Source organism: Rutilus rutilus (assembly GCF_951802725.1).
Source record: "Rutilus rutilus genome assembly, chromosome: 24".
Taxonomy (NCBI): Eukaryota; Metazoa; Chordata; class Actinopteri; order Cypriniformes; family Leuciscidae; genus Rutilus; species Rutilus rutilus.
The window spans coordinates 24307572-24324690 of record NC_140228.1 but is presented as its reverse complement, the minus strand read 5'-3'; the positions used below and the strand labels follow the sequence as shown (position 1 = coordinate 24324690).

Sequence of the window (17119 nt, the reverse complement as noted above, 5' to 3'; positions counted from 1 at the left end):
ATCTAAAGGACGCGTATTTTCAAATACAGATAGCGTCACGTCACAGGCGATTTTTGAGATTCGCCTTCGAGGGCCAGGCATATCAGTACACAGTCCTGCCTTTCGGCTTGTCCCTGGCACCCCGTACATTTACGAAGTGCATGGACGCAGCGCTCGCACCCCTCAGATTACGGGGCATACGAGTGCTGAACTATCTGGACGACTGGCTGATTCTAGCCCAATCTCACTCAGCTCGTAGAGCACAGGACCATTTTACTCGATCACCTCGAGAATCTCGGTCTCGCAGTGAACTGGGAAAAGAGCTCGCTTTTCCCCAGACAGATTATATCTTTTCTGGGAATAGAGCTGAACTCGCTGCTAATGACAGCACGCCTGTCATCTCAGCGCACACTGGACATTCGGCGCGCAGCCGGCTCGTTCCGCTGCGGCGCGATAGTCCCTCTCAAAGCCTTTCAAAGGATGCTCGGTCTGATGGCCTCAGCATCTTCAGTTCTCCAGTTGGGCCTTCTGCGCATGCGCCCACTGCAGTTCTGGCTCAGAAAGAGAGTACCACGCACAGCGTGGGCCTCCGGTCGGCTTCGCGTCAAGGTCAATCAAGCATGCATTGCAGCTTTGAAACCTTGGGAGGCAAAAGACTGGTACCAATCAGGTGTAAGCCTGGGGACTTCCTCGAGAGTGATGGTGGTGTCCACGGACGCATCCACCTCGGGATGGGGGGCGCTGCTCGAGGGCAGACCGCTTTTTGGCCAATGGTCAAAGCAGGAGAAGCTCTTACATATCAACTGCCTCAAAATGTTGGCAGTGAGCAAAGCGCTCACGCGCTTTTGTCCCCTCATAAAGGGACACCACGTGCTAATACGTTCAGACAACGTCTCAGTGGTGTCCTACATAAATCGCCAGGGCGGCCTCAGGTCCCTGACTCTGTACAGGCTAACCAGGCGCCTCCTGATATGGGCCCGCAGCAACCTGCTCTCGCTGAGAGCAGCGCACGTGCCAGGGCTCCTAAATATAGGACCAGACAGACTGTCCAGGAACCAGGTTCCGACAGGAGAATGGTCTTTGCACCCACAGACAGTCCAGCTGCTGTGGAAGAAATTCGGCAGAGCGGAAGTAGACCTGTTCGCGTCTCAAGAAAACGCTCACTGTCCAGAATTTTTCTCGAAGAGCAAGGACGCGCTGACCCACGAGTGGCCTCGCCGTCCTCTCTACGCTTTTCCCCCCGTCTCCCTCCTGACTCAGGTGGTAGAACGGGTCAGGGAAGAAGGATGCTCAGTGCTGCTTGTAGCCCCACTTTGGATGAGCCAACCTTGGTTCCCAATTGTGATGCAGTTAGCGAGCACCGCCCCGTGGCCAGTGCCTCTGAGGAGGGATCTCCTCTCTCAAGCCAACGGCTCGATTTGGCATCCTCACCCAGAGCTGTGGTCCCTCCATGTGTGGGCCATCAACGGGTACCCGCTGACCTCCCACACGGAGTGTTAAACACTATCACACAGGCCAGAGCTCCGTCTACGCGACGTCTCTATGCCTCAAAATGGTCAGTGTTCTCTAGCTGGTGCACAGCTCGTGGTGTGTCACCCCTGCATTGCGGTGTGACGGAGGTTCTCTCCTTCCTACAGGAGCTGTTGGATAAGGGCAGGTCCCCTTCCACGCTCAAAGTCTATGTAGCGGCCATAGCAGTGTTCTCTTCGACCACGCTCGGCCAGTCTATTGGAAGGAACGATTTAGTCATTCGCTTCCTTCGAGGAGCTAAGAGACTGAATCCTCCCAGACCTCCCACAGTCCCTATATGGGACCTTTCTACGGTACTGGAAGCCATGAAAGGTCATCCATTTGAGCCCTTGCAGGAGATTGATCTTAAACACCTGTCTTTCAAGACGGCGTTTCTTCTGGCTCTCGCTTCAGTGAAGCGCATAGGGGACTTACACGCGCTCTCAGTAAGCGCGACGTGCATGGAATTTGGGCCGAATGACTCTAGAGTTATACTCAAACCTAAGCACGGTTATGTTCCTAAATCCCTCAATACACCGTTCAGAGCACAGGTCATTTCCCTGTCTGCCCTGCCGGTCACTGAAGGAAATATGGACGAAAGCTCCCTTTGCCCAGTCAGGGCGTTAAGAGCTTATGTGTCTCGCTCGTCTGTTTTCAGACAGACGGAGCAGCTCTTTGTTTCGTTCAGCGGGCGTTCTAAGGGACTAGCCGCTTCGAAACAGACCCTATCCAGATGGGTAGTGGACGCAATAGCGCTAGCTTACACAACCAAGGGCATGTAGTGCCCGCTGGGTGTCAAAGCGCACTCCACGAGAAGCATGGCTTCATCGTGGGCATGGTCAAGTGGGATTGCCTTGCAAGATATTTGTATGGCGGCAGGCTGGGCCTCTCCGTCTACATTTATAAGGTTTTACAACCTAGAGGTTCCCGCACTACAGGCCAGACTACTGTCGGTCTAGTATGGCCAAAATCTCATAACTGGCGCTGTCAGTTATGCAGCTATTGAGTATTGCAATCCTTGCTCTATGCTGCTATAAGGAAGATAGTGGCTAACCCCCCTCTCTTCCAGGATTCCCTGTGAGTCCCCTGGGTGATTATGTACTGTATGAACTCCGGGCTGTCGCCCTTGAGTCTATGGTATCAGATCCCAGCACGCACGGCGTTTTACAGTAGGTTCCCCTAGCGTATTCTACGCAGTACGAGAGTATCTCTCGTAAGAGAACGTACTCGGTTACTAACGTAACCTCGGTTCTCTCTAGAGAGAGGAACGAGTACTGCGTATCCTGCCGTGCCTGCACGCGCTCTGGTTGCTTCGACTATGAAAAACCAGAGAAATAATGCCTGCGAGCGGTATTTATAGACCTAAGCCACGCCCGTCTCGGCGGGACGTGACGCATTGGGTCTGACGTCACTCTAGGTCTCGCTCGATAGGCTTAAGCAGTTGCCAGCAGACCAGCCAATAGGCGCGCGAGCTGCCTCGCCTATGTCTGTATGCTGCCGCAACGCGTTTTACATTAATACAAAATTAAAGGATAATTTTTTTGGCTTCAGTATTCTCGTGGAAAAGGATTTTCCCCTAGCGTATTCTACGCAGTACTCGTTCCTCTCTCTAGAGAGAACCGAGGTTACGTTAGTAACCGAGTACGTTTTCACCTACGTCACGATTTGGTCAGTTACCCGGATGCGCGGCCATATTGGAGGTACTCGGATGTAAACAACGGCATGGATTGCACTGTTTATGTACTATTGAACACATTGTTACACTAATTTCTGATGTCTAAACCACGGGAAAAACACATGGAAGCTGCAAAATCATATAGAGAAGGACTTGGTAAGCAGGAAAGAGCTCAAAATTTTGACAAACTTAAGGTAATATGTGGTAAAGATCTGAACGAGCTAGCTTCTCTAGTCCTTACTTCTTTTTCGTATCCCGACATTGGTCAGATTGTCAGTCCAAAAAAAAAAGCACATGAAATCAGTTTCAAGCTACATCCATATGTGGTTTAATATCCTATTCAAATCACATATCAGGAAATCCACCAGTCTGAACGCTCTTTCTCTTGGTTTATGTGACTTTCTCACGCCACGTAAAATATAAACATCAGACGTTGTTATAGGCAACATCCTGAAAGTCGCTGCCGAAACAAGGCTGTGTTGATGCAAAGTGCCGGACGAGCAGAAAATTATTATTTTTTTAAAGTATTTTGAAACCGGCGCGGATGAAAAAGAGTTGTACATACAGTAACCTACCAGCCTCCTACAGTTCTGCAGCTCGAGACGCAGTAGTCCAGCGCGGCGGCTATACATTTCCATATTGTAAAATTTAAATAAGAAAACATTTATATTGCAAATGCAAACCTCTCCATCAACGCAACATCATTGCCGTATTGTCAAAGAGCTGCGTGGACACACAAATCGGTTCTGAACAGTTGCAATACAGTGTGGAGTGTGGACATCATTTTAGATCATATTCCAATCGGATACAAAGATAATCGGATTGACAGTGTGTATGTACCCATAGTTAACTATTATACGTCAAAATTTTAGCCATAGTTAACGCTTCATTTACACATGTGGCTGATGCTGTGCCTCTCTCAACCACAAACGCCATCTTTCATCAGTTTTTTGCACTCTTCTCTTTAACTTTCGGCAGTCTATAGAACTAGAAATGTTTTTTCTCGGTGCGACCGATGAGTACAGACCAAAACTTGACCATTTTTCAGAAGCAATAATCAGCCAAATTTGCGAGTCCGTTCAGTTCAATGGCACTGTTTACGTTCAGTACCTCCAAAATGGCCGACTTCCGGATTGATGACGCGTCGTGAAAACCCTCTATAGAGCTGGTAAGTCCCGCCCCCTTCGCTAACCCCGCTGGACCTCTAGGTTGAAAAATCGTCAATGCAAGTGAATGGGAGAAAACAATTATTTTCTGGTCCCGTTTGAATTGTGCCATGAATGTGAACATATGTTGTCTGTGAATTTTTTATATAATCTTTCGTGTGAAGAATGCTACAATTTAGCGGGTAGAAGTTTGATACGGTTAGACTTTGTGTGAGAGCACCTTGTGGACTACAACTCTTCGCTGCTTTCGACGCGTTTGAAACGTCACCACCATTCGCACACGGACACTAGCTCACGGATCCCGCTAAACATGACTGTGTCTTTGGTGCACTTCACCGCCTTCTTTCAGGGAGAGGACAAAATCGTTGAGGTTGGCGAAAACCACGGGTAAGTCAACTTTATGGGGTGACGTCACACAGGCGACATGTAGTCTTTCTCGTTTTGTCTTCTCCACAACTGCTAGCCGAAGAATCATACCATATACTGTCAAACTCGCAACATGAAAGATTATATAAAAAATTCACAGACAACATATGTTCACATTCATGGCACAATTCAAACGGGACCAGAAAATAATTATTTTCTCCCATTCACTTGCATTGACGATTTTTCAACCTAGAGGTCCAGCGGGGTTTTACGGAAGGGGCGGGACTTACCAGCTCTATAGAGGTGGAAATGGGCTTCTCCACACAGCTCGCGCTGAAAAGCGACGCAGTGCCAAACGCTGCTCCTCCTGCATGGACTCCACCACCGCAGCGGTGTCTTGATGTGAGTGATCATATATATTTTAATCACAATTTATGGTTAGGCTAAAGTTAATCCTCTGGGGTCGACAAACACGCCAGCGCATTTTGCTGGATTTTTTTCACATAGCGGCAAAATATGAATATGCCTAACGTTACAGAGAGTGCGCGCTATTGACATCAACTCGATAAAACTCATCAGATGCATGTACTTTAGGTCGTCTTGTGACCCGGTGAGGAATAATAATAATGTAAAAGTAATAATAATCCTGGAGAAAATTACCTCAGAAGTTTGTGAGTTAATTAACTAATAGTATAAATAAACATTTTAAAATCTCTAAAATCAGCTGCTTCGCTAGCATCGTCGGATGCCGATCGCGATGCGGGAGTTAAGACCGCAGTTTGAGCCAGCGGCTCGAATTGATATGGCTCTGGCCCTGTGTCCACAAACAATTCACCCTCCTCCACTTCAGGTGAAGGTGGGGGAGAAAAGTCCTCGACTTCAAATGACAACTCTGTTGCAAAGACTTGCGTCACTCCAGTCACTCTCCATTTTAGAGTGGGTCTCAGGTGCACGCCCCGCCCTCGGTTCGTCCCCTCTATCTCCGCTGGGGTCTGCCCACTTTTCCAGCATTTTTCAAATATTGCCAGTGGGCGGAGTCAGGCTCTGACCAGGGGTTTAGTTACCCTTTAACGATGTGAAATTTCTTCTGTCCCTCACAAGAAGATATGAAATGGCTTTATATCACTTAAATCATTATATTAGAATTTGAGAAGGATTGAGTAATACAGATATATATTTCTGATTATTTAATTATCGCGACAGGCTTGATCTGACAGAGGAGAGCAGGATTGGGGCACGACCTTTGACGGAGGTGGTCGCCTCGTAATTCTCGATGCAGGAAAAAACAAAATAAATTATGTAATTAAAAGTCCACAAATTATCTATTACTAAAGTATTTATTAATGGCTATCCATTGTTTACTTAGGCCTATAGCTACACTTGAAATATTAGATGACTCTGACCAAAATAAAACAAATATTCAACAAAACACATGCATGAATGCATTGAATTCTACTTTATTATACAAGTGTATATCAACGGCGATAAAACTTAATGAAAACGTATTTTAGGATTATACTCACCAATACTGTGGAAATTGCGTTATCTGCAACGCAGTCATCATACAGCAAAACAAGATGGCGGCCGAACAGAACATTTTTGACCAGCGATGACGCCAGTAGTCACGTGGTTTGGACGTGGATGTATAATTGTAATTGGATTTAAAGCAATTAATTTAAATTACACCCCAAAAAACTGTTTTACTTCAAGACAACTAAACTCAATTACATTAGACCAATGACAAGCCAGAAAAGTGAATTTATTGAGTCAGATCAAGTATAAAACGTTCTATAAACTAATGACAAGCCATATGCACTTTTTTGTTTCTAAATCACATAGAATGGACTGTATGTCTGTCTCTCAGCCATATTTTCAATCTTGTAAATATGGCATCTATAGCCTAAGATCGATATTGTTTAATCATTTTAAAATTATATGTTGAGTCTGAACATTAACACTTCTTATAGGTCTGTGCTAAAAATTACAACCTTGTTGTATGACCTGATTGACATTGAAGGTTTCCACATATAAAATCTAAATGATATCAGACTTTGAATGACCTTTAAGTCATTAAGTGACAAACCTTTTCAGTTTTCTTTTTCCTATGAGGGTCAAAAGTCCTGAGATACTCCCTCAACTCCCTCTGAGCAGACTAGACCATTTTGCTCATTAAAATATAATCAGGTAAAACTTAAAAATAACAGATTAAATGAATTACAAGTCACATTTCAAATTGCCTTGATAGCAATTACTGATAAACTGAGACATGAGGGAAAACTGAGATTTAAGGATAGAATTTAATAGGTCATGATATTTAAAAAACAAAAGAAAAAAAACCCAGAAATGAATGTTTGATGAAATCATCTTCGTCACTATTTGCCGGTAACATATTCATTTAAAATACTTCTATTACTCTTCTATTCTATTAATCACATTCTTGTAAATCTATAAACTCTCTCACCTTTTCCTAAATAATAAATTACTAATATACACCGTCTATATCTTGTTGATTAAAATAATCTAATTGTCATTGAATATTGGAAGTTACACCATCAACATTGTAATCAAGCAGTGCAATATCTAATCAATAACAAAGTCATTTTCAGCACGTTTTACATTTACATGATCATTTAGCAGAAACTTTTATCCAAAGCAACATACAAATGAGGAGAGCAATAGAAGCAATAAAACCAACAATATGCAAGTGATGTGACCATTCCCAGTTTAGTCTACAAAAAGATGCGTCTTCAGCAGTTTTCATGGGTCATCACAAATAGAAGAATCTTACATTATTTATTAGTGAGTTCAAGTCCTTGATTAGATCTCTGTGGAAATCTGATGTCATCTGTAATAAAAGAAAATCAGACCCACATAAAGATCCAAACAAGAAACTGCTGTGAAGTCTCACACACACACACACACACACACACACACACACACACACACACACACACACACACACGAGTGAGATCTCTGTGACTGTGACGTCGTCTCTGTAGCGGCTCCTTATTCACCATCAGCTGATCCTTAAACTACAATTAAACACACAGAGTCACATATGGAGTATGAGACATTACTGCGGTCACATCACATCAGTAGATTCATTTCAGAACAAACACAGGCAGAGATACATACAGAGTATATTAATATTACAGCCAGAGATATAAAGGTGAGGAGAACATCAGAGCTGTTGTTCTGCACGCGGATGAACGACAAGATGAAGAAGATCCTGATCAAGACCATTGTGAACAGATCATCGTGTCAGAACCACTTCCCACTTACCGTCGTGGAAACGAAAGGTTCAGTAGATTATTCGCATTATATGAATGATGTGATGAACAGAAACTACTCTCTCAAATGATAATACGGCATATGTAGTCCATTCCATAGAGACTGTGTGTTCTCAGAATAATGAGAACTAATAATGTTTATTACAGGATCTAAATAACTGAGCAGTTAAACTGCCCGCTGTTCTCCAGAAAAATCCTCCAGGTTTTGCATATTTTTAGGTTTTCCAGAATCTTCTGCATATTTGACACCTTTCCAACAATGACTGTATGATTTTGAGATCCATCTTTTTACATTAAGGACAATTGAGTGACTCGTACACAACGATTACAAAAGGTGAACACATTTACTGATGTGTTGCATCAGTAAAAAAAAATAAAATAATAAAGGTTATAATTTGTGTAAAACTGATGTTGTGAAAATAATATGCAGGGAAAACCAAGTCCTGTGTTTGGTGGACCCTTTGTGTTACAAACCTTATTAGTATTCTAAAGTATTCTAAATTATTTAGATTAGGTTACAAAATGTGTGTAATCTAATGAAATATGTTACAAATTACTGTATTTTGTAATCTGTAGTAAATAATCTACTTACAAGATAGTGTCTCCAGTTTATAATGTGGATAATTCTTCAGATCAGAGAGAAGCTTCACGTCTGATTCTCTTAGTTTATTCCCAGTCAGATCCAGATGTCTCAGGTGTGAGGAGTTTGATCTCAGAGCTGAAGCCAGAGCAGAACAACCTTCATCTGTGACTCCACAATCCCTCAACCTGTAGAGAACAATGACACACTCTTCACTCTCTCAGTTCAGATCAGTTTAGCAGTGAATCCATTATTAAAGAGGAAATACAAACTTAAAGCTCAAATAAAAAATGTGGATGGATCACTGGACTGAGATCTAAAATGTCACAGAGCTCAAAACATGATTATTAAACATCTAGTCTTTAGATCTGTACTAATACAGTATGTATGGAGTAATGATTTGTTTTAATTGTGTAAAGAATATTTGTGTAAAGAAAAAACAGTCCCTGCAGAAAGATGACCGTGATGAACTGCAAGAATAAATCCAGCATGTTCTTCATTTCTCAGTTCTGAATGTGTTGAGATCGAGTCGGTTTAAAATCAAGAGACTGAAGTGTTGATTGTGATGTGAGTGTGTATTTCAGTGACTCAGTCCTGCAGAATCATGTTCCTGAAGAGCAGCTCATGTGTTCAATCACTTACAGTTCAATAAGCGCAATAACAGCAGCAGAAAAAGGCTGAACATTTCAAATATAGACTTTACACTGTGTTTCATGTGTGAGTCATATGTGATCTTACCTCAGTGTCTCCAGTTTACAGTGAGGATCCTCCAGTACAGCAGAGAGCAGATGAACTGAATCTCCTAGTTTATTCCCAGTCAGATCCAGATGTCTCAGGTGTGAGGGGTTTGATCTCAGAGCTGAAGCCAGAGCAGAACAACCTTCATCTGTGACTCCACAATCACACAACCTGTAGAGAACAATGACACACTCTTCACTCTCTCAGTTCAGATCAGATCAGTTTAACACAAGGGTCCGCAGCCGTACTGCAGGGGGCCGTCAATTAATGCTTGATCACAAATCATTTTTTGTTAAAAAATTAAAACATGGGTAAAAAACATCAAAGTCAAATTTAAATATAAGCACTGTCACATGAATGCAAGATCACCCTCAAACAACCTTCATCTGTGACTCCACAATATTTCAACCTGTAGAGAACAATGACGCTGTGTAAACTGTAATTAACAATTCAATTAAATGTACTATATTTTAGTTCAATAATATTAATTTAATATTCATATATTGATATTTTTGTTTCTAAATATTTGTCCAATAATTATGATCCATTAATGGCCATTTAAAATAATATTTCTTCTAATATCTTTATTACTTTTATTACAATTAGATGTCATGCTTAGCATTTAGCATGCTAATATGTGATTGCTAATAAATGGTTTGGTAGCTAGCTAATACAATCTTATAATTCAGTCATGTGAGACAAAATGATAAGAAATTGAATGAATTAATCCAGTTAGGGAACCATATTTAAATCACTTCAAAACTTCTTAATTGGGTTACTTGGAAATGACTTGATTTCATGATGTAGTATGAAGTAACTTTTTTTTTTTTTTTTCAGGAAAACCAAAGTAATATATTTTTGTTCAATAATATTTTTTGATTATTATTTAGAATGTTGAAATGTTTCTATGGTACTATGCAATAATTATAAAGAAAATTATGAGCATTTTTTTCCATTAGAATTAATATATATTTTTTTTTTTATAATTTTTTTTTTCTATAAATGCAACATTTCACATTAAAATAGAGTGCAGGCCTTTAAAATCCATTTTCTGAAGTGAGAAGCATCATCCAGTGGTGTTAAAAAATAAAAACGTGTGTAATGTCGTGTAACCGCCTGTAGGCTGTACTGTAGCTCCCTATATAAATACATAGAGAGGCTTTTTGATTCCCATTGTTTTTTTAGACATGATTTCTCCATTTTTTTTTTTTTTTTTTTAGATATACATTTAGACATTCTAAAAGACTACTTTCTGTCAAGGTTTAGATATTTTTGTTAGATAAGTATCAGGTTTTGCATTATGATTACAATCAAACAATAACATTTGGTTAGAAAAGGAACACAATGCAAGCATTTTTGTTAATCAGTATTTGATCATTAAAAAATAAAATAAAATAAAATGAAAATCTAACAAAATCAGGGATGAATAGTGATAATTTAAACCAGTTTATACAGACATTTTGCAATTAATTGGTATTTTATTCAGTTTAACTCTATAAATGGTAATAAAACTTCAGAAGGGAACAACAATTATGATCTAAGCAAAAACATAAAATAACATAACAGCAAACAATCATTATCAAACTGTAGGTTAAAAAACAGGAATAAAAATGTAATAATAATAATAAATATTATTTTAACTATGTACATACAAACTGTAATTATTTTATGTATTGTTGCATATGCAACAGATATCAGGAACACCTATTAGGCTAAAAGAAGAGCAAACAATTATTAATTGTGTGTGTGTGTTGTGTGTGTGTGAGTAGGTGAGTGAGTGAGTGAGTGAGTGAGTGAATGAATGAGTGTGTGTGTGTGAGTAGGTGAGTGAGTGAGTGAATGAATGAGTGTGTGTGTGTGTGTGCGTGCGTATTTGAGCGAGAGAGTCTCTTTTGTATTTTCTTCATTTATTGATTTTATAATAAATCTCGACTAGTCGAGACTGTTTTCTAAGATGGCTCCTGCCTGTATACGCGTAACGTACTGTCTTTATAAAGTATCTTCTTATTAAACTGTCTGTACACCTACAAAGTTTTTAATGCTTCGGTTTGCATGTAGGGACCCTCATTATGCTACCGTGTTAGTTTGAGGCTAGTTTGAGTCTTGTTAGTGGTATTAACTAGCGATTTACTTTTACTTATTCTGTGCCCCATATACTAGCGTTATAAGCTAATCTGTTTTTAGAGATAAAACTCTTTACATTCGATTATCATGAAAACGCATCCCAGAGAACGATTGACTCGGTAACCATGTGTTAATTACCCCTAGGTTCATTTTTCACCGGAATTGTCCTTTAATGTGCATTTGGACTGAAGTAAGTTTCACTTGTAATTTATTGTTTAACTGAGTGTCTATGAATCACACATAAAAATACTGGTTTTGGTTTTCCTGGTCAAACTATAATTGTACAGAAAATGAGCTCTCAATAAAATGTATTCATTTGTCTCTCAATTGTGTTGTGTGGATGTGTAATTGTTTGGTTGGATTCCTTCTTCAGACCCGAAAACAAGCTAGGGTTTAACGAGCAAAGTTGGTGATCATTGAGTAAAAAAGTTAAAAACTATTACATAGGCTAACTAATAAAGAATATATTTACCAAGGACAAAATATATATGTTTATCAGAGAGTTCATCTTACCCCAGTGTCTCCAGTTTACAGTGAGGATCCTCCAGTACAGCAGAGAGCAGATGAACTGAATCTCCTAGATTATTCCAAGACAGATCCAGATATCTCAGGTGTGAGGGGTTTGATCTCAGAGCTGAAGCCAGAGCAGAACAACCTTCATCTGTGACTCCACAATCACACAACCTGTAGAGAACAATGACACACTCTTCACTCTCTCAGATCAGTTTAGCAGTGAATCCATTATTAAAGAGAAAATACAAACTTAAAGCACAAATAAAATCTTTTAATGGATCACTGGACTGAGATCTAAAATGTCAAAGAGCTCAAAACATGATTATTAAACATCTAGACTTTAGATCTGTAATAATACAGTACGTATGGAGTAATGATTTGTTTTAATTGTGTAAGCAATATTTTAAAAACAGTCCCTGCAGAAAGATGACCGTGATGAACTGCAAGAATAAATCCAGCATGTTCTTCATTTCTCAGTTCTGAATGTGTTGAGATCGAGTCGGTTTAAAATCAAGAGACTGAAGTGTTGATTGTGATGTGAGTGTGTATTTCAGTGACTCAGCCCTGCAGAATCATGTTCCTGAAGAGCAGCTCATGTGTTCAATCACTTACAGTTCAATAAGCGCAATAACAGCAGCAGAAAAAGGCTGAACATTTCAAATATAGACTTTACATTGTGTTTCATGCGTGAGTCATATATGATCTTACCACAGTTTCTCCAGTTTACAGTGAGGATCCTCCAGTACAGCAGAGAGCAGATGAACTGAATCTCCTAGTTTATTCTCAGACAGATTCAGTTCTCTCAGGTGTGAGGGGTTTGATCTCAGAGCTGAAGCCAGAGCAGAACAACCTTCATCTGTGACTCCACAATAACACAACCTGTAGAGAACAATGACACACTCTTCACTCTCTCAGCTCAGATCAGATCAGTTTAACACAAGGGTCCGCAGCCGTACTGCAGGGGGCCGTCAATTAATGCTTGATCACAATTTTTTGTTAAAAAAATTCAACCTGTAGAGAACAATGACGCTGTGTAAACTGTGTGTAAAATGACCAATTTATTAAAGATTGCAGTGTGTGATGTGATTTGAGTGTAGTGACAAGCAAAGCCACTATATTCTACACTGCTTTATAAAGGATGCCGGTTTTCCATGTGCTTGAGGAGAAACTGAGGGACAAATACCATGCAGTGCTGTAACTATGGAGTGATAAAGAGAGAACATTAATAACACCTGAAGTGTAACTTTATCAATTAAATGTACTATATTTTAGTTCAATAATATTAATTTAATATTCATATATTGATATTTTTGTTTCTAAATATTTGTCCAATAATTATGATCCATAAATGGCCATTTAAAATAATATTTTTTCTAATATGTTTATTACTTACAGTGAGGAAAATAAGTATTTGAACACCCTGCTATTTTGCAAGTTCTCCCACTTAGAAATCATGGAGGGGTCTGAAATTGACATCGTAGGTGCATGTCCACTGTGAGAGACATAATCGGAAAAAAAAAATCCAGAAATCACAATGTATGATTTTTTAACTATTTATTTGTATGATACAGCTGCAAATAAGTATTTGAACACCTGAGAAAATCAATGTTAATATTTGGTACAGTAGCCTTTGTTTGCAATTACAGAGGTCAAACGTTTCCTGTAGTTTTTCACCAGGTTTGCACACACTGCACACACAGATCTTCTCTAGATCAGTCAGGTTTCTGGGCTGTCGCTGAGAAACACGGAGTTTGAGCTCCCTCCAAAGATTCTCTATTGGGTTTAGGTCTGGAGACTGGCTAGGCCACGTTTAGTGGAATTATGACCAAAAAGTTATATTTTGGTCTCATCTGACCACATGACTTTCTCCCATGACTCCTCTGGATCATCCAAATGGTCATTGGCAAACTTAAGATGTTGAGAACTTAAACGTCATGATGTTGAGATTATGTGAACAAATTATCTTTGTTGAACTTAATTGGTTCATGTGGAACTGATGTGCATGATTAAATCATTTAAATCCAACACACTTTTTCAGTGCATTGTTTTCTGTATTTTAAATTGAATTTTGGATTTACTGTAAATCCCTCTGGTCCTCTTCGTTTAGGGGTCACACTTGGCTCCTTTGCGGTCAAAAGTGACCGAAGCCTTAAAATGTAATTTTCTTCTTTCTTTTTTTTTCAGGAAAACCAATGTAATATATTTTTGTTCAATAATATTTTTGGATTATTATTTCGAATTTTGAAATGTTTCTATGGTACTATGCAATAATTATACATTTTTTATGAGCATTTTTTCCCATTATAATTCATATTTTTTGGTATTATTATTATTATTTTTTTCTATAAATGCAACATTTCACATTAAAATAGAGTGCAGGCCTTTAAAATCCATTTTCTGGATTACTGAATAAATCCCTTAACATTTGGTTAGAAAAGGAACACAATGCAAGCATTTTTGTTAATCAGTATTTGATAATTAAAATCTTAACAAAATAAGGGATGGATAGTGATCATTCAAAACACTTTATACAGACATTTTGCAATTAATTGGTCTTTTATTCAGTTTAATTCTATAAATGGTAATAAAACTTCACAAGGGTCTACAGATATAAACAAGTTAAATTTAAGACTTTAAGACCTTTTTAATGCCACCTTGAATGAAATTTAAGACCAAACCTGTGATGGAAATACACATTATATTGCATACGTATATGTAATATTTAACCTAAGTAATTGAAATAATTTAATATTAACTACTTGTTTATTGAACTAAAATCAATGTAACATTTGCAATCGTGAGAATATTCAGCAAAATGCTCATGTTTTGATTTCTTACTATAAAATCTATCACAGAGACAAGCTGTGAGCCTCAACAGCGTTACCAGAAAAAGTCTTATTTGCACTCTTGATGTTTTAGAGTGTCACTCCTTCATTGCTGTGCACTTTTTTTCTGCACAGTGGCTGATTTGTAGTTTTTTGTACCACTAAAAGTTTTCGTATTTCCCATTCATTTCCTAAGTTTATTATGTTTATTTCCATTTTTTACACTTTTTTTTACGACCCTTTACCATATCCAAATCATGTCTATGATTATTTTGTGTGTGTTCACATAGCAAATACAACAAACGTCACCAAGTGTCATCCCATTCAGATGAAGCAAAAAAAATATTTTTAAACCGAAGAGGATCAGAGAATGTCAACATTGAAAAGTGGAAGATAAATCAATTTATTAAAGAAATGTAAATTATTAGAAGCCTTTTTGTCCCTTATATTATAATTTTTTCTATTTCTTTTTCCTTTTTTATATTGTGCTCTGTTCTTTAGGACATTTATTATAGTTTTGTTTTGCCTTATTGTAATGATATTTACTGCAATAAAAAACTTTGTTACTTCCGCATTCCTCGATTCCTATGGAAGTCTATGGGTGTTGTAACTCTGTCAGTTCAAAAACACTGTTGTTTTAATATAACATTTATACTTTGTGTATTTGTGTAATGTTTTGTCTTGTTTGTGATGTGGAGTAATTATATATGAGTAATATCGTAGGAAATATCAGTTTACATTTCCAAACATTATTTTTGCCATTAATTGAAATAATCCAGTGAGATTTGTGTATGCACAAGGAATCTGACAACAGCCGGTATGATCTGATCTCACCATCATCAAGTCCGTCTGTGATTACATGAAGAAACAGAAAAAACTGAGACAAACTAAATCCAGAAGAACTGCGGGAACGTCTCCGAGATGCTTGAAGAAACCTTCCTGCAAAGCTACAGTACTGTGAAAAGTGCTGGAACTTGTGTTAAAATGCTGTAAAGTGAGAATGCTTTAAAAAATAAAATGATCAATTGAATTTATTTATGATTTAACTTCTATTAACGAATTCAAATCAATATATGGTGTAACGACCCTTTGCGTTTAAAACGGCTTTTGTCCAGGTGCACTTGCGCATAGGTTTTCAGGAAGCTTTTTTATTTTTTCAGGTACCCAAATTCGCATCAGTTAAACAGGTGTATGATAATTTGGGTAAATGTGTAAGCTTGCTACATTGATTATGGCCAAGCATGCGCACTCAAAATAGCATTTGAATAACATGCCACTGACTTTAGACTAGGTTTTTCCTGGTCAGTGGCGGAATTGTTTTCTAAACCTGCAAAATAGCACCAGGGAACGTTTGCGCCGGAACACGCCTCCTCTTTTCGCTGAACCGCCCCCGGGAGCGCAAGTTCATTCCCTAATTTACCGACGTGCGTCTGTGGAGGGAAAAGTCCACTGTGCGTCGGGTGCAAAATAGGAATGATACATGCGTCGATGTACAAAGTCAATTGCGCTGGGTGCAAGATAGGGCCCATAGTGTTAATATTAATTTGCGAGTCCACAACCTCATTCTCTTAAATGGCTTGGGTCTGCTATCATTCACAGCGTACAGTATACGGACTGAATGCCCCTGACCTGAAGCTTTTATCTTAAGACCATTTTCATGTTTATCATTTATTTCTATTATTTGAGTTGCCTTATAACTTCATGCTTGCAGTTTAACACATAAGTGTTTATTACCACAATAGTAAATACGTGTCTTTAGAAATGTTATAATATATATTATAATGAAAAAGATTGATAAAACTGTCTCTTCATATTAAATGGATAACAATATATGTCTGGACACTTGAAAAATGTGTAATAATGGGGTCTATAAAACTTCACATATTTCTACACTAATTATACAAAACTATTCTGCCAGAACACCATACTGTACAAATGAACTAGATCAATGTTCATTCTTGTCTGAAACTTTAGAGGAGACAAATATGAGATCTCCAGTATGAAGGGCCGTATAGGCAACAATTATTGAAAAGCCTCAACACTAGTGAAACGAAAAACATTGATCAACCTTGGTGAAACTCATTCATACGCATTACTGACATAAGAAAAGATTTCGGTAGTTGATGATGGCTAATCTCCCTTGAAAAGGAAGTTGTGTGTCCGCACTTCTGTTTAATTTGGCGCGTCTCACAAACTCTTAAGCAATGTCGGTTAGTTGTAATGAGTTGTATGGGAAGCCAAACACACCAACAGTGGGACGAAACGGAGCGGTGTTACAGAGCTCGTGCCGTGCTGACGTCATCGGTGCGGCTCAATGGACCGAGCTGTGCGACCGACTCGACATCGCAGGGAGA

The 17119-nt window shown here is 39.0% G+C and overlaps 1 protein-coding gene across 1 annotated transcript in view; it reads right to left on the bottom strand.

Moving 5' to 3' along the window:
- Positions 1–17119, bottom strand: part of LOC311283898 (NACHT, LRR and PYD domains-containing protein 12-like) — a 98145-nt gene that overhangs the window by 68733 nt on the left and 12293 nt on the right. Inside the window, exons 8-12 of the mRNA XM_084398658.1 lie at positions 12649–12819; positions 11941–12111; positions 9304–9474; positions 8578–8753; positions 7401–7727 (exon numbers count right to left, since the gene is read on the bottom strand). Coding sequence (XP_084254784.1) covers positions 7723–7727; positions 8578–8753; positions 9304–9474; positions 11941–12111; positions 12649–12819 — 694 coding nt within the window. The 3' untranslated portion in view covers positions 7401–7722. Of the gene's footprint in view, positions 7728–8577; positions 8754–9303; positions 9475–11940; positions 12112–12648; positions 12820–17119 lie in introns of the transcript that reaches the window.